At 38.6% G+C, this 24022-nt stretch overlaps 1 protein-coding gene across 3 annotated transcripts in view; it reads left to right on the forward strand.

Moving 5' to 3' along the window:
• Positions 1–2037: 2037 nt before the first annotated feature.
• LOC126236757 (G patch domain-containing protein 11) overlaps positions 2038–24022 on the forward strand; it is a 135024-nt gene continuing 113039 nt past the window's right edge. For all 3 annotated transcript variants that reach the window (XR_007544980.1, XR_007544981.1, XM_049946297.1), the window contains exon 1: positions 2038–2229. Coding sequence is in view for 1 of the 3 variants with exons in the window: in XM_049946297.1 (XP_049802254.1) it covers positions 2180–2229 (50 nt within the window). In the remaining 2 variants the exon portion in view is untranslated. The remainder of the gene's footprint in view (positions 2230–24022) is intronic.

The following is a 24022-nucleotide window of genomic DNA, read 5'->3' on the forward strand; positions in this document are numbered from 1 at the left end:
TATTATACTTCAACAAAACAGAGACTCAAGAAACAGAATCAATTACGAATATTTTCGAGATAACGACAGAGTAAATAAACATGAAACTATCGACAATCACACCAGCGATATATATTGAACCATCACAGGTTAGCCACAACACATACTTTATCTCACATCACTAAAATGTACCTGATGAACACGGACGTTAATAACACAGTCTAACATAACAGTCGCGACACTTCGCCTCGATTTTGTTGCCTTCAGCGCCAGCAGCGCCCCAAGCGGCCGGTAGGTTGAACTGTGAGTTCGGCGCGATCGTGAAAGCGAATAGTGATTGTTTATTTTGATTTCTACAATGGTTTTTACCATCGGGAGCGTTTGTAGCGCAATAAATTGCAGCAGCAATACGAAGAAGACACCACAGCTGCCTTTTTTAGGTTTCCTAAGGATCCTGAGAGGTATACACCATCATGTTACTAAACTGTATCGTCAGGTGGTGGTGGTGGTGGTGGTTAGTGTTTAACGTCCCGTCGACAACGAGGTCATTAGAGACGGCTGTATCGTCAGGATTCACTTGCAAACCGTATGTGTATAAATGATGAATGTTTCATTTTAGGAGCAAAAACTGGCTAGTTTATAGCAGTCGAGAAGACCTTATGAAGAAAGACCCGGTTTAACTGTATAATAATATTAGGTTTTGTTCGCTACATTTCGAACAAAACCAGTTCATGAACGCAGACAATAACAAACTCGTGTGGAATGCAGTACCCACACTGTTTGACATTCCAAATAAGCCAACTGACGATGAAGAGGAAACTGCCACAAAGATTCGACAGTCAATCTAAAGCTGTAAAACAGTCCTATGACACAGAAGCAGCCAGTTCAACTCTCCATGTATTAGTGCCAGATTCGTGAGAATCATCAACACAGACCTGCTTTGACGATGAAGTTGTTAGATTAAGTGCAGCTGTTCGTGTGTTACAAAAGCGTGTGAAGTGTCAGAATGTGCAGATCGCTAGACTTCGAACGAAACTATCGTGGGACAAGGAAAGTGCCTACAGACAGATTGTTTGAAAATTATTCAAATATTTGGTTTTTCGTGAAATGTAATGTAATCAGCTCATTATAATGTTTACAGCATATTTTTCCCACTATTTGGCAGTTGCTTGTCCCACTTAGAATAATATAAAGATGAAGGTGGTACTTGTGGCAACAGGCGACAATGACAAACACAGTAGGCCTACAGAACGATAAACGAGCTGTTCATCGCTGTTGCATGTAGAGGTACATGTCTGTGCTTCTTACATGTGAATCTGTGTGTTTTACGTAGGAAATGGATGTAAACAAACATTATGCTTACGACGTGTCTCACGTTCACCTTACCTGCCGCTTGGAGCGCTAGTGTCGCTCCATCTGTCAAACGGCAACAACTTTTACAGCAGTGAGTGTCGCGACTGTTAAGTTAGACTGTGTTAATAATAACACCACTTGACAGCAGTTTAACAGCGCCACAGTGGGTCACGCCCATGTAGAACACATTTCAAAAAAAATTTAAAAATAGTTGTAGTCTTCGGAATTGAATAAATTATATATCTATTAAAAGGTAATAGTCTGCAGATTCAGAAAACGCAAAAAAGTAAAAATTGAACTTTTCATGATTTTGAGCCTTTCCGGAGCCCCTTAAGGGAACGACCGTACTTGTTAATGCCTGTACTGCAGCTCCTATCAGCCACCGCTCGGACATTAACCTTATTTAATTGTTTGTGCTAAAAGCAACCAAGGCGCACGATATAGTACACAGTTCTTATCAACAGATGGGGCGCAGTCTCACAGTTATTCCCACGGCCTATAGAACGCCTTCCAAATGGTCTACCCCCATCTTAGTTCCTAGCCAGATCTCCGATGAGTTGACGGGAAAGCGTAGTATGATCTTCGGTCAACAGATGGCGCGAGGCACTGTTGACATTAGACAGTTATTGAAATAACTGACTGTATCAGAGGAACGGTTATCGCAGTAACCGTTACTTTTCAGTAACCGGTTATTTCTATCAGGTTATTTTTTGCCAGTGTGTGTGTCTGGCTGTCTGGTGTGCCATGCGGAGTAGGGGGCGAGAGTTTTGTTCAGTGGTATTGTGTAAACGTTAGTGTAGTGCGAGTTACTTTGCGTTGGTAACATAATCACAGTTCCACATTTAATATGGCTTCTGATGACGTTGATTATATGTCAGATGACATATTGTTTCAATGGTAATGGAAGTTTATTTCTCAGTTTACTGACAAAATAATGTTACCGAACGAAAGTAAGGACCACAACTAGCTAGTTAGTCACCCTCATCACTGTCAACTTGTGCAATCTGTCTCTTAGTATTAGGTTTTATAATGCCGTGTTAGACAATATGCATCTTCTCAATATTTACTTAAATGTTGTAAATGCCACTACCAGTGAATGTATATGTGCTAGGCTACCTAATCGGAGACAGTTTCATATTTATGATTCGTCCTTTTACCATTCGCCACAACAGTGCGGTTAAGTTGCATATAGTCATTTTAACGATTACTAGTTGCAAAAGCTTGCATTCATTTTCAAACCAGTCTTTAAATGATAGGGTACAATATTAATAAAAACAGGAAATACAAAACGTTAAAATATATACGTGGTTTTCCAACACTCCCTATTGTTGGGTATTTCACACATAATGTGAGTGAAATATTTGTGAACGATCGTTTTATCAAATGACAATGAAACATGCACACAAGGAATGAACATCTACATCTGTACCCTGCAAACCACTCTTAAGTGCATGGCAGAGTGTGCATCCTATTCTGCCAGTCAGTATGATTTCTTCCTTTCAGTTCAAATACGGATCGCAGGAAGAATGAGTGTTTAATTCCTCTGTGTGCGCTAGAATTAATCTAATCATGTCCCCATGATCCCTATGTGAGTGATATATAGGTGGTTGTAGTAGGGTGAAGTGGGGTAAGTGTAATCATGGGGTTAGTGTAACCACGGCTTATGGTGCCTTAAAGAAGCTGTATTTTTACCTCTGACCTGTCACACATGTTAATTTACTCCTTTCTTTGTTATATTTAACTATAAGTTGTCAAATCTGACATAAATTGGTAATTAATTTTTGGACTTGAATTGACGTCTACATTTTCACTCTGCGAGAGAGTGACATGCTCAGAATTTGGTGGTCTGTCATTTTTGCCAATTAAAATATAACTGCACAATTTTTTGCTTACAAACTAACTTTTGCATCATAATTTCAAATATGAGATTTGTTTTACTCTACTGATAAAGCTCTTGATATGCCAGGCATGGTTACACTTGCCCCCCCCCCCCCCCCCTGGTTACACTTGCCCCAAACAAACTTACCGGAACATATTTATTTATTGAAGCCGTAACCTTGTTTTTGCCGTCACACTAGATCAACTAAACTGGCCTTCCTGTACATATGGATACCAGAATACTTGATGTGCTGGATTTGTAGGTCTACTGAGTTTGTGAGAGATATAGCCTGTATTCCTTGACTCATTAAGTAAAGCCACTTCTTTAAACTTTGTAATTAGGCTTTCTCAGTATCATTTACTTGTATAGGTTTGTTTATAAATAAATAAATCTTCTGCTACCAGTCACGATTTTCTTTATTTTACTATTCACACGACGCGTTTCGAGAAATAATTCCCATTTTCAAGTGCGTTTTTATGATGTGTGTTAAGCCATTTCTTTTGATGTTGTCCGTGTGTGTGAGTCTGCTTCACTTTGTTGACTTTTAAATTTTCTAATGGTCCATTTGTGTAGAGAGTCACACACACTTAACATCACACACAACTTGTACATTTTACACATCGAAAATATATATAACACACATCATAAAAACGCACTTGAAAATGGGAATTATTTCTCGAAACGCGTCGTGTGAATAGTAAAATAAAGAAAATCGTGACTGGTAGCAGAAGATTTATTTATTTATAAACAAACCTATTGTATCTACAGTTGCAGGCTTTCAAAAACCATTTATAATGGATCAAATCAGATTTACTTGTATATTCTAGAGTTTGTCATTTGAGCTTCTTCAGCACCTGTGTGACTCTCCCACAGGTCAAACAAACCTCTGATCACTTGTGCTGCCATTCTCTGTAAATGTTCACTATCCCCTGTTGGTTCTATTATGTTTGGGTCACACACACCTGAGTGATTTTCTAGACTGGGCCACACAACAGATTTGTAAGCAGTCTTCTTTGACGATTTAGTGCATTTCCCCAGCATTCTATCAACAAACTGAAATTTGCCACCTACTGTAGGCCTATTCATGACTGAGCCTGTTTGATCATTTCACTTCGTATCCTTACAAAGGGTTTTGCCAAGGTATTTGTATGAGTTGGCCAATTCCAACTGCAGCTCATTGATTTTGTATGTTGTTCGTTTTGTGAAGTGCACAATTTTACGTTACTGAATGCACAAAGCAAGTTGCCAACTTTTTGCAACACTTCGAAGTCTTGTCAAGATCTGACAGAACATTGATACAGCTTCTTCCGTGCAGTACTTCATTATAAATAATTGCATAATCTGCAAAAGTCGGTGTATATGGCAAAAGCCTGAGGTTAGTATTAATATCCTTCACGACGTCATCAATATGGGTCATTCCACGTCAAACGGGCCAATATTAGAAAGGTCCCCACATGACCACCTCCAAATGTAATGAAGTTTGGTGTGAACTTCTATATGGTCTTTGATGCGTATATGTCAAATTTCAGTTCAGTGTTTTAATTTTTAGAGGTTTTTAAAGAGAGGCTACCCACCTTGGCATCAAGTACAAAAGTGCCATGTTTGCTAGGCAGTTTTAAAAGCTCTAGGAAACATTTGGTGATTTGCTTTAGTATACATTGACAACATTTGACGCTGAATCACATCATGACAAAGATTGGGGAGTTAGCAATATCTAAAAATAAATACGAACCTCTAAAGTGGCTATAAAAATCGTTGCACAATTCGGGGAACCTATGTTTGACCGAACACTGCTTCTGTTAATATGAAACAATCACAGCAAAACTTCAGAGGGTTATTTCTATCTATGATATCTATATATGGGTCAAATTTAATTGACATTGAATGTGTAGAGGGAAAAGATATGCTTCTGCAAATTCGGTCTCAAAATTTTCTACACGCAAATTTTAGGGTAATATCTCTACTGTCTTGTTCAATCCTCTACCCCCTCCCCCCTCCCCACCACACACACACAGCTTGAAGGTGCTGCTTTAAGCTTTCAGAGCTACATTGATTAATTTCTGGATCTTACATTTTTATTAGTAAGTGTACCTATCAAATGTAGGGAAAATGGATTATCGATAAACAGAAAAAAATTAATACAATTTGAAGTTGTAGGCCTATGTCAAACTATGTATAAATTGTGGTGTCTGTCAGTAGTATAAGATTTAGCTGTGGTTTAGGGACTGTAACTATGCTAATAAGAAATATTTTATATTATTTTACAATATAGAATACAAATATAATAAAACCTCATAAAATCTTCTTAACATTATAAGACCTAGAAGATCATAATGGAATGCAGTGTTGCTTCAGAACGTTTTAACCCTGTAATGTATATTGGTGCATACATAGGTGGGAGATTCCATGGTGACTCACATTAAATTTTGAAATCAGTGTTTTATTATGTTGACTTATTATTAATCTATAAACCCATATTTTCTTTTGTAAATCATCATTATAAGTTGTGTTATTCAGGCAAAGATCTTGAAGTGGTATTGAAGCAGGGAAGAGCATTAAAATTAAAGAACAAGAATGTAATTTATGTTGTGACTTGCATTACAAATTTGGGCCATCCTATTTCTAATGTGCGTTTTAGGTCAGAAGTGTCCTCTATTAGGAGAATCGGTATGGTTTTTATCACAGAAAATTCATATTAGGTTGGCATTCAAATGACAGAGTTACAGATTTCTAAAAATATTTGTACCATGTGAAATATTGTAATATGCTGAAAAAGGTGCGTGACTCAGTGTTACATAGCTCATGTTACTTGCTACTTCTTGTTGGAAAAACTCTTTTTCTGCAAGCAGAGAAATGACAATGTGACATTTTGTGCAAAATAAGATAAACCAAGAGCCCCCTTACACCCTTCTGCTTTGGTGGATTAGATGGAGCTGTCATAAGTCATCACCATTCAATTACGGCAAAAGTCAACTACAACCACTTAAAGAAATGTCACCAATGGACAAGGAGCTTCTATGACATAGGTCTGGGCTTGATTTTACTGAAGATAGGCTACATCAATTTGTTTATACCATAGTGTCTTCTCGATGACAAAATTTCAATCTTGCAAAAGACTTGCTGCTGTGCATTTGCGAAAGAAATACACATAACCAAGAAGGCTTCAACACTAGTAACCATTGCAATGTGTGCTAGGTTGAAGTTACTTACTAATGAAGTTTTTAAACCTGTTTAGAAAATGTGTAACAAATGTAGACATGAAGTGGCCCAAAAAGAATCACCCCATCAAGATAAACAAGAATCGCCATCCAGAAGACATCCATATCTTTGATGCTTGTTTTGCTACTAATACGTCATTATTCTCACTTGAAGAGTAACCATTAACGCTTCAATGGATCAGCTAAAAGGGTTCAATAGGATATTTAACGTGCAAAGTTCCGAAACCCGAAGGCGGCATTACTAAGATAATTGCCCCAGCTGCTGGTGCAAGCCAATTAGATACTGCTCACTTACAAATGCTGGAGTGCCAAAAAAGTAAATATATGGACAGCTTAGTTGAAGAACTTAAAATTAAACTCCAGACTTGAGCAATTGCAGTGAAGTTCAAATTTTGACCCTATCTGCAAATAGCTAAACTGTTCAAAATAACGGCTAAACATTTCGCTCTTTCAACCATAGTGGCGAAGAAGGCCAGGCAACCAAGGATGGAAAGTGGGATTTTGGCAACACCTGCAAATCAAAAAGGAAAAACGATCAATGGTGAAGTAAACCAGAATGTCCTCACTCATTTATGCCCAGGCAAAAAGGATTGTGTTGCAGTAAGACTGATGAAGGAGGAGAATATTCACAAGCAGAAACACCTATTCCTTCCTCATCAGCTTTATGCACCCACATGGTTCTGCATGTTCCTTCCCCAGGCCAACTGCTGAAGGCACTTGCTAGACTCATGAGCATCATCATCAAGACAATACAGCTATCCACAATCTGTCCTTTACAAAGATTGTAGAACTGTTATCCAAAAATGGAACTGACTGTTTAGTATTTTGTTTTACAAATTTGCTTTGTTGTGTATTGTACTTGTTTTTATGGCATGTATTAAATTAATGTTTGAAACTGATTCACATATTCAAATAAAAATTAATTACCAGTAGTGTTATGAGCCTTAATGAGCAAAATATTTCACTTTTTAATCTTCTTGAAGTGCTAAAATAATAACTTTTGGTGAAGGTATTCTCACTCATCAAAATGCAAGATCCAGAAATTAAATGATTTAGCTTTGAAAGTTTAAAGTGCTCTCCTTTCAGCTGTGGCAAGCAAAAAGGATTGAACGACAATTGAAATATTACAACACCCCCTCCCCCCAACAAAGAAAACCTAAATTTGCACTTAGCAAATTTTGACCAAATTTACTGATGCATATATTTTCATCTAGGCATCCCATGTTAATTAAATTTGGTCCATACATAATCATCAGTGGGAATAACCCTGTGAAGTTTTGGTGTGATTGTTTCATATGAAAATTAGCAGTGCGTGGTCAAACATAGGCTCTCAGAATTGTGCAACTCATTTTTTAGCTACTTTAGAGGCCTGTATCTATATTTAGGTATGACTAAATGCTTAATTTTTGCCATGGTGTGATTCAACATAAAAAGTTGTCTTTGTATATTAAAGCAAATGACCAATTGTTTGCAATAAATTTTTAAAAAGCCTAGCAAACAAGGGAAATTTGCACCTTCGTGCCTGATGCAAATGTGAGTAGCCTCTTTTTAAAAGCCCCTAAAAGTTCAACCACTGAAGATACTGAACTGAAATTTGATATATAATCATCAAAGACCATATAGAACACTCACACTAAATTACATTAGATTTGAAGATGGTCAAGTCGGGATCTTTAGTTCCCTTGACGTGGAATGACCATATACAACATAAACAGCAATGGTCTCAACACACTTCCCCTGTAGGCAAACCCGAAACTACTACTACATTGGGCAATGACTCTACATCTAAGGTAACATGTCAGTTTTTATTATTTTACACGGCTAGTTCCAGAGGACCAAATTGAGGAGCAAATCTCCAAGGTAATTGAAAGTGTCAGTACATGAAATTACAACATAAAAGTAATAACAGATAAAATAAAATGTTCACGAACCCAAAAAGACAAGCCACAAGTTTGTATAAACACAGTTAACAATATAACACAGGAATGAGCTTAATTTTTCAAGGAACTCCTCAACATAATAGCAATAACGCACGAGGAAACTTTTCAGTTTCGATTTGAAAGTGTGTGGATTACTGCTAAAATTTTTGAATTCTTGTGGTAGCTTATTGAAAATGGATGCAGCAGTATACTGCACTCCTTTCTGCACAAGAGTCAAGGAAGTGCAATCCAAATGCAGACTGGAATTCTGCCTGGCATTAACTGAGTGAAAGCTGCTAATTCTTGGGAATAAGTTGTTTATGTAACAAGAAATGACAAAAAATATAAATTTTCAAAGGCCAATGTCAGAATACACAGACTAAGGAATAGGGGTCGATAAGAGGTTCACAAACTTACACCACTTATTACCCGAACCACCTGTTTCAGGGCCAAAAATGTTCTTTGACAATAGGAAAGAGTTACCCCAACATATAATACCATACATCATAAGCAAATGAAAATAAGCAGGGTACATTACTTTTCGTGTGGAACCATCACTTACTTCAGATACTGTTCAAATAGTAAAAATGGCAGGATTAAGTCTTTGAACAAGATTCTGAATGTGGACTTTACATGATAGTTTACTATGTATCTGAACACCTAGAAATTTGAATTGTTCAGTTTCACTAATCATAGCCCCATTCTGTGAAATTAAAATTACAGGTTTTGTTGAATTTTAGTGTAATCACCTCTTGATCTCCCTCGACGATTTTTACCCTCCACACTTCCCTCCAATACAAAACTGGTGATCCCTTGATGCCTCAGAACATGTTCTACCAACCGATCCCTTCTTTTAGTCAGGTTGTGCCACAAATTCCTCTTCTCCCAATTATATTCAGTACCTCCTCATTAGTTATGTTATCTAGCCATCTAATCTTCAGCATTCTTCTGTAGCGCCACATTTCAAAAGCTTCTATTCTCTTCTTGTCTAAACTATTTATCGTCCATGTTTCACTTCCATACATTTTACACTCCCTATAAACACTTCCAGAAAATACTTCATGACATTTAAATCTATATTCAATGTTAACAAATTTCTCTTCTTCAGAAATGCTTTCCTTGCCATAGTCAGTCTAAATTTTACTATTTCGACCATCATCAGTTATTTTGCTCCCCAAATAGCAAAACTCATCTACTAATTTGTGTCATTTTCTAATGTAATTCCTTCAGTATCACCTGATTTAATTCGACTACATTCCATTATCCCAGTTTGGCTTTTGTTGTTGTTCATCTTATATCCTCCTTTCGAGACACCATCCATTTCATTCAACTGCTCCTCCAGGTCATTTGCTGTCACTGACAAAATTACAATGCCATCAGCAAACCTCAAAGTTTTTATTTCTTCTCCGTGGATTTTAATTCCTACTCCAAATTTTTCTTTTCTTTCCTTTACTGCTTGCTTAGTATACAGATTGAATAACATCGGGGATAGACTAAAACCTTGTCTTACTCCCTTCTCAACCACTGCTTCCCTTTCATGCCCCCTCGACTCTTATAACTACCATCTGGTTCCTGTACAGATTGTAAATAGCCTTTTGCTCCTTGCATTTTATCACTGCCACCTTCAGAATTTGAAAGCGAGTATTCCAGTCAACATTGTCAAAAGCTTTCTGTAAGTCCACAAATGCTAGAAATGTAGGTTTGCCTTTCCTTAATCTATCTTCTAAGATAAGTCGTAGGGTCAGTATTTCCTTGTGTGTTCCAAGATTTTTATGGAATCCAAACAGATTTTCTGCGAGGTCAGCTTCTCCCAATTTTTTCCATTCATTTGTAAAGAATTTGTCTCAGTATTTTGTAACTGTGACTTTTAAACTGATAGCTCGATAATTTTCGCACCTGTCAACACCTGCTTTCTTTGGGATTAGAATTATTATATTCTTCTTGAAGTCTGAGGGTATTTCATCCCCCTCATACATCTTGCTCACCAAATTATAGAGTTTTGTCATGGCTGGCTCTCCCAAGGCTGTCAGTAGTTCTAACGGAATGTTGTCTATTCCGGGGCCCTTTTCTTGACTTAAGTCTATCAATGCTCTGTCAAATTCTTCAAGCAGTATCAAATCTCCTATTTCATCTTCACTTTCTTCCTCTTCCATTTTGCCCTCAAGTACTTCGCTCTTGTATAGGCCCTCTATATATTCCTTCCACCTTTCTGCCTTCCTTTCTTTGTTTAGGACCGGCTTTCCATCTGAGCTCTTAATATTCACACTGGTGGTCCTCTTTTCTTGAAAGGTCTCTTTAATTTTCCTGTATCTGTCTTACCCCTAGTGATACATACTTCCACACGCTTCATTTGTCCTCTAGCCATGCCTGCTTAGTCACTTTGCTCTTCCTGACAATCTCATTTTTGAGACTTGCGTATTCCTTTTTGCCTGCTTCATTTACTGCATTTTTATATTTTCTCCTTTTATCAATTAAAATCAATATCTCTTCTGTTAACCAAGGATTTCTACTAGCCCTCATTTTTTTTATCTAATTGCTCCTCTGCTGCATTCACTATTTCATCTCTAAAAGCTACCCATCCTTCTTCTACTGTGTTTCTTTCCCCAGTTCCTGTCAATTGTTCCCTTATACTCTCTCTGAAGCTCTCTACAACCTCTGGTTCTTTCAGTTTATCCATATCCCATCTTCTTAAATTCCCACTGTTTTGCAGTTTCTTTAGTTTAAACTACAGTTCATAACCAATAGATTGTGGTCAGAGTCTACATTTGCCCATGGAAATGTCTTACAATTTAAAACCTGGTTCCTAAATCTCTGTCATACCATTATATGATGTATCTGAAACCTTCCAGTGTCTCCAGGCCTCTTCCTTGTATATAGCCTTCTTTCATGACTCTTAAACCAAGTGTTAGCTATGATTAAGTTACGCTTTGCACAAAATTTTACCAGGTTGCTTCCTTCTTCATTCCTTATCCCTAGTCCATGTTCACCTACTACTTTTCCTTTCCCTATTATCGAATTCCAGTCCTCCATGAATATTAAATTTTCATCTACCATAACTATTTGAATAATTATTTTTATTGCATCATACATTTCTTCAATCTCTTCATCTGCAGAGCTAATGACATATAAACTTGTACTGCTGTGGTAAGCTTGGGCTTTGTGTCTATCTTGGCTACAATAATGCATTCTGTATCCTGTTTGTAGTAGCTTATCTGCATTCCTGTTTTTTTATTCATTATTAAACCAACTCCTGCATTCTCTTATTTGATTTTGTATTTATAACCCTGTATTCACCTGACCAGAAGTCTTTTTCCTCCTGCCACTTAATTTCATGAATTCCCACTATATCTAATTTTAACCTATCCGTTTCCCTTTTTAAATTTTCTACCATACCTGCCCGATGAAGCGATCTGACATTCCACTCTCCGATTCGTAGAATGTCAGTTTTGTTTCTGCTGATAATGACGACCTCCTGAGTAGTCCCAGCCCGAAGATCCAAATGTGATAGTATTTTACCTCCCGAGTATTTTACCCATGAGAACGCCATCATCATTTAACCATACAGAAAGCTGCATGCCCTTGGGAAAAATTACGGCTGAAGTTTCTCCTTGCTTTCAGACAGACGTTGTGTGTTGGAAGCTGTAAAAACTGAGTCTTACTGCGACTTAGCATTAGTTTATTTTCTACAAGCCATGAACTTATGCCTTGAAATGTGCTCTTTGAAACAGTGCCAGTGTTGCACACAACATCCTTTACTACCAAGCTACTGTCATCAGCAAAGAGAAATATTTTAGAATCACCTGTAATAATAAAGGGCACATCATTTATGTAAATGAGGCACAAGAGTGGCCCCAGCACTGATCCCTCAGGCACCCCCCATTTAACCATGCTACTCTCAGACCCCACATTATAGCCATTATGAACAGCGTGGAGAATGACATTTTGCTGTATGTTATTAAAGTAAGAGGTGAACTAATTCTGAGTTGATCCCCATATTCCATAACGGTCCACCTTCTGGAGCAATATTTTGTGATCAACACAATCAAATGCCTTAGTTAAATCATAAAAGATGCCTAGTGTTCGAAACTTTCTCTTTAATCTGTGCAGTACCTCGGGGAGAAAAGAGAATATAGCATTTTCAGTTGTTAAACCACTTCTAAAACTGAACTGTACATTTGATAGCAAATTATGCAAAATAAAATGATCAATTATCCTTACATACACAGCCTTTTCAATAACTTAAGCAAATGCCGATGACATAGTAATAGATCAAAAATTGTCTATATTATCCCTTTCTCTCTTTTTATAAAGTGGCTTTACTACTGAGTATTTTAATTGTTCAGGAAACTGACCATTCTTAAAGAAAAATTACATGTTCGGCTAAGTACAGGGCGAACATGTGCAGCACAGTACTTTAATATTCTGCTAGGTACTCCATCATATCCATGAAAGTCCTTAGTCTTCAATGATTTAATTATTGACTCAGTCTCCTCCTTGTCAGTATCACAGAGGAGTATTTCAGACATCAGTCTTGGAAAGGCATTTTCCAAGAGAGTTATACAATTCCCTGTAGAAACTAAGTTTTTATTTAATTCACCAGCAATGCTCAGAAAGTGATTGTTAAATACTGTACATATATCTGACTTAAATTTTTACTACAAACTGACTTTATATCTTCGACCTTGTCCTGCTAACCACACGCTTGCTTCATGACTGACCATATGGTTTTAATTTTACCCTGTGAATTAGCTATTCTCTTTGTGTACCATATACTCTTTGCCTTCCTAATAACATTTTTAATACTAAATATTTGTAATGGGCTATTGTAATTCAATTGTGACTACTTCTAACATTTTGATATAATCCCCACTTTGTTCTACGTGATATCCTTATCCCACTAGTCAGCCACCCAGGCTGCCATTTGCTTCTAGTACCACATTTAGAACACAATAATGGAAAGCAACTTTTGAAGAGCATGAGAAATCTGTTAAGGAAAGCATTATATTTGTTATTTACGTTATTGGCACTATAAACATCCTGCTGCTCTTGTTCTTTAATGAGGTTGCCATTGGATTAGCTTTTCTACATAGTTTGTTATTATATATAACTTTTGTTTGGGTACAAAAACCTTTTAATGTTAAAATTTGTGCATCATGGTCTGAAAGCGATTCACCCTTTTAGTAACAGAATGCCCATCTAATAATGAAGAATGAATGAAAATATTGTCTATATTTGTGCTACTGTTCCCCTGCACCCTGTTTGGAAAAAACACAGACTGCATCAGATCATATGAATTTAAGAGATCTTCCAGTATCCTTTTTCATGCACAATCACATAAGAAGATAATATTGAAGTCACCAAATATAACTAATTGTTGGTACTTTTTACAAAGTGAACAAAGAACCCTATTTGGCCTTTGCAAAAATGCTCTGAAGTCAGAGTTAGGGCACCTATACATAACAATGATTAGAAGTTTAGTTTCACTAAATTCAACTGCCCCTGCACAACATTCAAATACCTGTTCAGTGAGTCTACAGACTCCAGTGGAATACTGTTTTTTACATACATGGCCACTCCTCCAGTCCGCAAAGAACTCCTTGAAAAATTGCTAGCTAATCTTTATCCTGGTAAAGAAAGCATCTGAATTTTCTAATTGTTTAAGTGGTGTTTCGATATACCAATTTTTGTATCCTGTCTGGATAGGCATGTGGATCTGCTCCTGTGAACTGCTTCTGCAAAATAGGCCGAGAGTGAGGTAAGCGAGTAGGAGCAGGAAAAGATGAAGTACTTCGGTACTGCATGTAAATTTAAAGCATCTTTACTATAGGAACAATATGAATACATTAATTGTTACTTAATTTTGGCTGGGATGAGCACATAGGTGCGAAGCCGTACATCAGTCAAAGATAACATCAACTAGAAGTTACAACGGCAAAATCTGTAGTGGCTTGTGCACTATGCGATAGAAACAATTTTGCTAGGTCGTCTGCTCGTGACCAAAAGGGGTGAATGTGGAGCGGCGCTCAGCCAGCTCCCCAGTGTCGGCTAGAGGGCGCTGTGGTCGGCACTTTTCATTCGCTTTCATAGTGCCAAACGACGAGAGCGCACCTACGTTTTGGCATTGTAACTATCTATACCACACCAATAATGTCAGAGTCAACACCTATAAGCAGTTCACTAACGTTATCTATGTTGTTGTTGTGGTCTTCAGTCCTGAGACTGGTTTGATGCAGCTCTCCATGCTACTCTATCCTGTGCAAGCTTCTTCTAGTCAAGTTGTGCCACAAGCTCCTCTTCCCCCCAATTCTATTCAATACTCCCTCATTAGTTATGTGATCTACCCATCTAATCTTCAGCATTCTTCTGTAGCACCACATTTCAAAAGCTTCTATTCTCTTTTTGTCTAAACTATTTATCGTCCACGTTTCACTTCCATACATGGCTACACTGCATACAAATACTTTCAGAAACGACTTCCTGACATTTAAATCTATATTCGATGTTAACAAATTTTTCTTCTTCAGAAACGCTTTCCTTGCCATTGCCAGTCTACATTTTATATCCTCTCTGCTTCGACCATCATCAGTTATTTTGCTCCCCAAATAGCAAAACTCCTTTACTACTTTAAGTGTTTCATTTTCTAATCTAATACCCCCAGCATAACCCGACTTAATTCGACTACATTCCATTATCCTCGTTTCGCTTTTGTTTATGTTCATCTTATACCCTCCTTTCAAGACACTGTCTCTAACAGAATTACAATGCCATCGGCAAGCCTCAAAGTTTTTATTTCTTCTCCATGGATTTTAATACCTATTCCGAACTTTTCTTTTGTTTCCTTTACTGCTTGCTCAATATACAGATTGAATAACAATGGGGATAGGCTACAACCCTGTCTCACTCCCTTCCCAACCACTGCTTCCCTTTCATACCCCTCGACTCTTATAACTACCATCTGGTTTCTGTACAAATTGTAAATAGCCTTTCGCTCCCTGTATTTTACCCCTGCCACCTTCAGAATTTGAAAGAGAGTATTCCAGTTAACATTTTCAAAAGCTTTCTCCAAGTCTACAAATGCTAGAAACGTAGGTTTGCCTTTCCTTAATCTATCTTCTAAGATAAGTCGTAGGGTCAGTATTGCCTCACGTGTTCCAACATTTCTACGGAATCCAAACTGATCTTCCCCGAGGTCGGCTTCTATCAGTTTTTCCATTCGTCTGTAAAGAATTTGCGTTAGTATTTTGCAGCTGTGACTTATTATACTGATAGTTCGGTAATTTTCACATCTGTCAATACCTGCTTTCTTTGGGATTAGAATTATTATATTCTTCTTGAAGTCTGAGGGTATTTTGCCTGTCTCATAAATCTTGCTCACCAGATGGTAGAGTTGTCTACTCCAGGGGCATTGTTTCGACTTAGGTCCTTCAGTGCTCTGTCAAACTCTTCACGCAGTATATCTCCCATTTCATCTTCATCTACATCCTCTTCCATTTCCATAATATTGTCCTCAAGTACATCGCCCTTGTATAGACCCTCTTTATACTCCTTCCACCTTTCTGCTTTCTCTTCTTTGCTTAGAACTGGGTTTCCATCATAGCTATTGATATTTGTGCAAGTGGCTCTCCTTTCTCCTTAGGTCACTTCAATTTTCCTGTAGGCAGTATCTATCTTACCCCTAGTGAGATAAGCCTCTACATCCTTACATTTGTCCTCTAGTCATCCCTGCTTAGCCATTTTGCACTTCCTGTTGATATCATTTTTGAGACGTTTGTATTCCTTTTTGCCTGCTTCATTTACTGCATTTTTATATTTTCTCCTTTCGTCAATTAAATTCAATATTTCTTCTGTTACCCAAGGAATTCTACTAGCCCTCGTCTTTTTACCTATTTGATCCTCTGCTGCCTTCACTATTTCATCCCTCAAAGCTACCCTTTCTTCTTCTACTGTATTTCTTTCCCCCATTCCTGTCAAATGTTCCCTTAAGCTCTCCCTGAAACTCTGTACAACCTCTGGTTTAGTCAGTTTATCCAGGTCCTATCTCCTCAAGTTCCCACCTTTTTGCAGTTTCTTCAGTTTTAATCTACAGTTCATAAACAATAGATTGTGGTCAGAGTCCTCATCTGCCCCTGGAAATGTCTTACAATTTAAAACCTGGTTCCTAAATCTCTGTCTTACCGTTATATAATCTATCTGATACCTTTTAGTATCTCCAGGGTTCGTCCATGTATACAACCTTCTTTCATGATTCTTGAACCAAGTGTTAGCTATGATTAACTTATGCTCTGCGCAAAATTCTACCAGGCGGGTTCCTCTTCCATTTCTTAGCCCCAATCCTTATTCACCTACTATGTTTCCTTCTCTCCCTTTTCCTACTCTCGAATTCCTATCACCCATGACTATTAAATTTTCGTCTCCCTTCACTACCTGAATAATTTCTTTTATCTCATCATACATTTCATCAATTTCTTCGTCATCTGCATAGCTAGTTGGCATATAAACTTGTACTACTCTAGTAGGCGTGGGATCGTGTCTATCTTGGCCACAACAATGCGTTCACTATGCTGTTTGTAGTAGCTTACCCGTACTCCTATTTTTTTATTCATTATTAAACCTACTCCTGCATTACCCCTATTTGATTTTGTATTTATAACCCTGTATTCACCTGACCAAAAGTCTTGTTCCTCCTGCCACCGAACTTCACTAATTCCCACTATATCTAACTTTAACCTATCCATTTCCCTTTTTAAATTTTCTATAATACCTTTTATAGTTTGCTGAAATATACTAAATCCTTCACTACTTGGATACATGACCTCCTTTGAAGGTGATTCCTTTGTTAGAGGGACTTCCTTTAAGCAGGGATACTTATCAGCTGACTTGAATCTAAAAAAAAAGTTACAGCGCTAACACCAACAGCTACAGGAATTTTTTGTTGAGTGATCCCACTACAGGCCACACAACACTGTCACCTTGCCAGCCTCCCCTTCCCATACCTATTGAGGTGCAGGCCATGCCTAATGGAACCTGATCTATTGATAAACTCAACTGGCACCACTGCAATGTCAGCCAGACCCTCCACCATCAATGCCTTCTGCAGCCCCATGTATCGTGCTTAACAGCAGCATTAAGATGAGGGCAATCATGATGCTGAAACAGTAGCATGAAATGCACATTAGTGCCTTCAGCTTGAGTAGCTATCTTTGCTAGGTCACCGCCCACATCATACTCCCCATTCCTGTGAAGACTATTCCCAGCTCCACCGACAATCACTGCCTGATCCTCTTTCGTAAAATTCCTACATAACTTCCCTACATTAACAGTCACCTGAGCCAACACTGCACTAGGCTTCACAGAGGTGGTGACCTGATACTCACTGCCCAATACTTTCTGCAATTGCTGGCCCATACCTCTGCCATACGAACTACGTAGCAGCAGAACCTTCTTCTTTCTATTAGAATTTGCAACTGAGTAACATCCTCCCTATCAAAAAATTCTTAGTCCAGTCACAAATTTCTATTGATACACCATATGATCATACCTTTAGCAAAAAGAGTAGGTGTGCTGAGTCCAATGGTTTTCAAAAAGCAAGAAATACTGCATCAGCATATCTCTATACTACGTCAGTGTAGAACTCTGTCATCTAAGCATAGAAATGCAGCGCCCCTGTTGGTTCATGTGCCTTGCATATCATTTGTTGTAGTTTGGCAAACTGTGTGTGACAAAGGATTCATCACTTATTTCTTGTTTTGAACTATATATAAATATGCAATGTAACAGGCTGATGTGGGAGTAGAATCGAAAATTATTATCTTTTCCTGTTCCAATGACATGTCTAGCAGCCACGTTATATTTTGGCAAGAAGTGAAATATGAGCATCTATGGCTGACACTATCAGACAGCTGGAGTTTTACTAACTGTGGGGTGGAGTTCATTGTCTGGGTCGTATAGAGATCACTGCTACATACATATGAACAAATGACAACCACAGAGTAATAGTAACAAAATGAAGTAAACAAAAAACTGTTGATAGGTTGTTGTTGTTGTGGTCTTCAGTCCTGAGACTGGTTTGATGCAGCTCTCCATGCTACTCTATCCTGTGCAAGCTTCTTCATCTCCCAGTACTTACTGCAACCTACATCCTTCTGAATCTGCTTAGTGTATTCATCTCTTGGTCTCCCTCTACGATTTTTACCCTCCACGCTGCCCTCCAATGCTAAATTTGTGATTCCTTGATGCCTCAAAACATGTCCTACCTATCGATCCCTTCTTCTAGTCACGTTGTGCCACAAAATTCTCTTCTCCCCAATCCTATTCAATACCTCCTCATTAGTTACGTGATCTACCCACCTTATCTTCAGCATTCTTCTGTAGCACCACATTTAGAAAGCTTCTATTCTCTTCTTGTCCAAACTAGTTATCGTCCATGTTTCACTTCCATACATGGCTACACTCCATACAAATACTTTCATAAACGACTTCCTGACACTTAAGTCTATACTCGATGTTAACAAATTTCTCTTCTTCAGAAACGATTTCCTTGCCATTGCCAGTCTACATTTTATATCCTCTCTACTTCGACCATCATCAGTTATTTTACTCCCTAATCTTTCTTCTAAGATAAGTCGTAAGGTTAGTATTGCCTCACGTGTTCCAACATTTCTACGGAATCCAAACTGATCTTCCCCGAGGTCGGCTTCTACCAGTTTTTCCATCCATCTGTAAAGAATTCGCGTTAGTATTTTGCAGCTGTGACTTATTAAACTGATAGTTCGGTAATTTTCATATCTGTCAACACCTGCTTTCTTTGGGATTGGAATTATTATATTCTTCTTGAAGTCTGAGGGTATTTCGCCTGTCTCATACATCTTGCTCACCAGATGGTAGAGTTTTGTCATGACTGGCTCTCCCAAGGCCGTCAGTAGTTCTAATGGAATGTTGTCTACTCCCGGGGCCTTGTTTCGACTCAGGTCTTTCAGTGCTCTGTCAAACTTTTCACGCAGTATCTTATCTCCCATTTTGTCTTCATCTACATCCTCTTCCATTTCCATAATATTGTCCTCAAGTACATCGCCCCTGTATAAACCCTCTATATACTCCTTCCACCTTTCTGCCTTCCCTTCTTTGCTTAGAACTGGGTTGCCGACTGAGCTCTTGATATTCATACAAGTGGTTCTCTTCTCTCCAAAGGTCTCTTTAATTTTCCTGTAGGCAGTATCTATCTTACCCCTAGTGAAACAAGCCTCTACATCCTCACATTTGTCCTCTAGCCATCCCTGCTTAGCCATTTTGCACTTCCTGTCGATATCATTTTTGAGACGTTTGTATTCCTTTTTGCCTGCTTCATTTACTGCATTTTTATATTTTCTCCTTTCATCAATTAAATTCAATATTTCTTCTTTTACGCAAGGATTTCTATTAGCCCTCGTCTTTTTACCTACTTGGTCCTCTGCTGCCTTCACTATTTCATCCCTCAGAGCTATCCATTCTTCTTCTACTGTATTTCTTTCCCCCATTCCTGTCAATTGTTCCCTTATGCTCTCCCCGAAACTCTCTACAACCTCTCGTTCTTTCAGTTTATCCAGGTCCCATCTCCTTAAATTCCCACCTTTTTGCAGTTTCTTCAGTTTTAATCTGCAGTTCATAACCAATAGATTGTGGTCAGAGTCCACATCTGCCCCTGGAAATGTCTTACAATTTAAAACCTGGTTCCTGAATCTCTGTCTTACCATTATATAATCTATCTGATACCTTTTAGTATCTCCAGGATTCTTCCAGGTATACAACCTTCTTTTATGATTCTTGAACCAAGTGTTAGCTATGATTAAGTTATGCTCTGTGCAAAATTCTACCAGGCGGGTTCCTCTTTCATTTCTTTCCCCCAATCCATATTCACCTACTATGTTTCCTTCTCTCCCTTTTCCTACTGACGAATTCCAGTCACCCACGACTATTAAATTTTCGTCTCCCTTCACTACCTGAATAATTTCTTTTATCTCGTCATACATTTCATCAATTTCTTCATCATCTGCAGAGCTAGTTGGCATATAAACTTGTACTATTGTAGTAGGCATGGGCTTTGTGTCTATCTTGGCCACAATAATGCATTCACTATGCTGTTTGTAGTAGCTAACCCGCACTCCTATTTTTTTATTCATTATTAAACCTACTCCTGCATTACCCCTATTTGATTTTGTATTTATAACCCTGTAATCACCTGACCAAAAGTCTTGTTCCTCCTTCCACCGAACTTCACTAATTCCCACTATATCTAACTTTAACCTATCCATTTCCCTTTTTAAATTTTCTAACCTACCTGTCCGATTAAGGGATCTGACATTCCACGCTCCGATCCGTAGAATGCCAGTTTTCTTGCTACTGATAACGACGTCCTCTTGAGTAGTCCCTGCCCGGAGATCCGAATGGGGGACTATTTTACCTCCGGAATATTTTACTCAAGAGGACGCCATCATCATTTAATCATGCAGTAAAGCTGCATGTCCTCGGGAAAAATTACGGCTGTAGTTTCCCCTTGCTTTCAGCCGTTCGCAGTACCAGCACAGCAAGGCCGTATTGGTTAATGTTACAAGGCCAGATCAGTCAATCATCCAGACTGTTGCCCCTGCAACTACCGAAAAGGCTGCTGCCCCTCTTCAGGAACCACATGTTTGTCTGGCCTCTCAATAGATATCCTTCCGTTGTGGTTGCCCCTACGGTACGGCCATCTGTATTGCTGAGGCACGCAAGCCTCCCCACCAACGGCAAGGTCCATGGTTCATGGGGGGGGGGGGGGTTAGGATTTGTAAATTGATGTCCCCTTAAATTGACATTGACACACAATATGAATTTCAAATGTACAGTGACACCTTCCATGATGTCACAAAGCTAACGTTTTTTACACATTTCGTGTCTTGCATTATGGACAGGTTTTGTAAAAGTATTAGCTAACATTTCTTTAATAGGTAGATGTTAAATATTAATAGCATCTGGCTCCAGATACTTTCTTGTAAAATGATATGAGGGTTGGAACTTTAATAGTGGCAACTATTTATTTACAGCTCATATGAAGTAGATACGTGTTTCAAAGTTTTAATGACCTTCAAAGTAGTCACCAGCATTGTGTATAACCCATTGTCAGCAATGTGGAAGTCGTAGGATACTCTTAGCAGTGTCAGTTTTGTTGACAGTTCGAGCGGCACGGTCTGTTGCCCGACAAATTTGTAGCAGTTCTGAAGTGAATGCCGTGAAGCGTTTCCTTCAGTTTGGAAATAGAGTTGAACTTACAATGGCTTACGGTAAGTCAGGGGAGTGCAGTAGGTGGTGTAGCACTTATCAGCCCCATCTGTCAAACAAATCAGCAACAGCTAGCACTGTACATGCTTGAGCATTGTCCTGCAAAATTCAAATGGCTCTGAGCACTATGGGACTTAACATCTGAGGTTATCAGTCCCCTAGGACTTAGAACTACTTAAACCTAACTAACGTAAGGACATCACACACATCCACGCCCGATGCAGGGTTCAAACTTGCGACCGTAGCGGTTGCGCGGTTCCAGTCTGAAGCGCCTAGAACCGTTCGGCCACACCTGCCGGCTGTCCTACAAAATGATGGTCAGGTCTTGCAGAAAGTGTCATCACTTCTGTCCCTATGCTGTTCATTTTTGGAACACAACCTACGACTAGTTTAGAGACAGAAGTGATGACACTTTCTGCAGGACCTGACCATCATTTTGTAGGACAATGCTCAAGCATATACATTGCAAGCTGTTACTGATTTGTTTGACTGATTGGGCTGCTAAGTGCTATACCAACTACTGCACTCCCCTGACTTAAGCCCTTGTGAGTTCAACTCGATTTCTAAACTGAAGTAAACACTTCACGGCATTCACTTCAGAACTGCTACAAACTTGTTGGGCAATACACCACGCCGCTCGAACTGTTAACACAACTGACACTGCTAAGAGTATCCTATGACTTCCACATCGCTGGCAACTGGTTATACACAATGCTGGTGACTACTTTGAAGGTTAGTAAAACTTTGAAACGCGTATCTATTTTGTACAAGCTGTAAATAAATAGTTGCCACTATTAAAGTTCCAGCCCTCGAATTTTGTAGGTATATATAGATTCATGGAGAAGAAGTAAAAACTTTGAGGTTCGCCGATGACATTGTAATTCTGTTAGAGACAGCAAAGGACTTGGAAGAGCAGTTAACGGAATGGACAGTGTCTTGAAAGGAGGATATAAGATGAACATCAACAAAAGCAAAACGAGGATAATGGAATGTAGTCAAATTAAATCGGGTGATGCTGAGGGAATTAGATTAGGAAATGAGACACTTAAAGTAGTAAAGGAGTTTTGCTATTTAGGGAGTAAAATAACTGATGATGGTCGAAGTAGAGAGGATATAAAATGTAGACTGGCAATGGCAAGGAAATCGTTTCTGAAGAAGAGAAATTTGTTAACGTCGAGTATAGACTTAAGTGTCAGGAAGTCGTTTCTGAAAGTATTTGTATGGAGTGTAGCCATGTATGGAAGTGAAACATGGACGATAACTAGTTTGGACAAGAAGAGAATAGAAGCTTTCTAAATGTGGTGCTACAGAAGAATGCTGAAGATTAGATGGGTAGATCACATAACTAATGAGGAGGTGTTGAATAGGATTGGGGAGAAGAGAAGTTTGTGGCACAACTTGACTAGAAGAAGGGATCGGTTGGTAGGACATGTTTTGAGGCATCAAGGGATCACAAATTTAGTATTTGAGGGCAGCGTGGAGGGTAAAAATCGTAGAGGTAGACCAAGAGATGAATACACTGAGCAGATTCAGAAGGATGTAGGTTGCAGTAGGTACTGGGAGATGAAGAAGCTTGCACAGGATAGAGTAGCATGGAGAGCTGCATCAAACCAGTCTCAGGACTGAAGACAACAACAACAATATAGATTCTTGCTAACCAAATGGCTCCTTTATCATCAAAATATGCTTTAAGTGACTTGTGACACTACTTGGATCTACCTCAGATATGTCGTCGTAATCCTGAGCAGTTTATGCCTAAGCCATATATTCAGCTGCACATGTGGAAACTACAGTAGTTCTTTTTGTCTCCTAGACTGCAAAATTAAGGGGTTTTATATTTTTATGCATGAACCAGTTACATAGTATCAGCCCTTGATTTTATTTCTCCTATGTGCATCACTAAAGGCAGTTGTTTTCCGATCGGCTATTGCCATCTCTAGAAAATTCTAGTGTATATCCCAAGGCCCCCTTTAAATATCTAAAAATTCTTTTTAGTCATAACCAATGCACATTTTTTAAACAGTCGATATATCTGCTAAAGAGATTGACAGCAAAACATACTTCATTTCTAGAGATTTGGATACATATAGAAAAACTCCTATTGACCCCTGATAGGGTACACTGTTTGCAGGTGATTTGACTGCTTCAAAGTCCAAACCAAGTTTGAGTGGCATTGACACTGGTTTGGCTTCACTCATTCCACATTTCTCCAGAACTTTTCATGCATAGGATTCTTGGTAGATCTAAATCTTTCATTTATCTCTCTCTCTCTCTCTCTCTCTCTCTCTCTCTCTCTCTCTCTCTCTCTCTCACACACACACACACACACACACACACACACACACACACCAGTTTTGTGTTAATTGCCATACATAGGCCTTGGC

The sequence above is a fragment of the Schistocerca nitens genome, chromosome 2 (genome assembly GCF_023898315.1).
Source record: "Schistocerca nitens isolate TAMUIC-IGC-003100 chromosome 2, iqSchNite1.1, whole genome shotgun sequence".
Taxonomy (NCBI): domain Eukaryota; kingdom Metazoa; phylum Arthropoda; class Insecta; order Orthoptera; family Acrididae; genus Schistocerca; species Schistocerca nitens.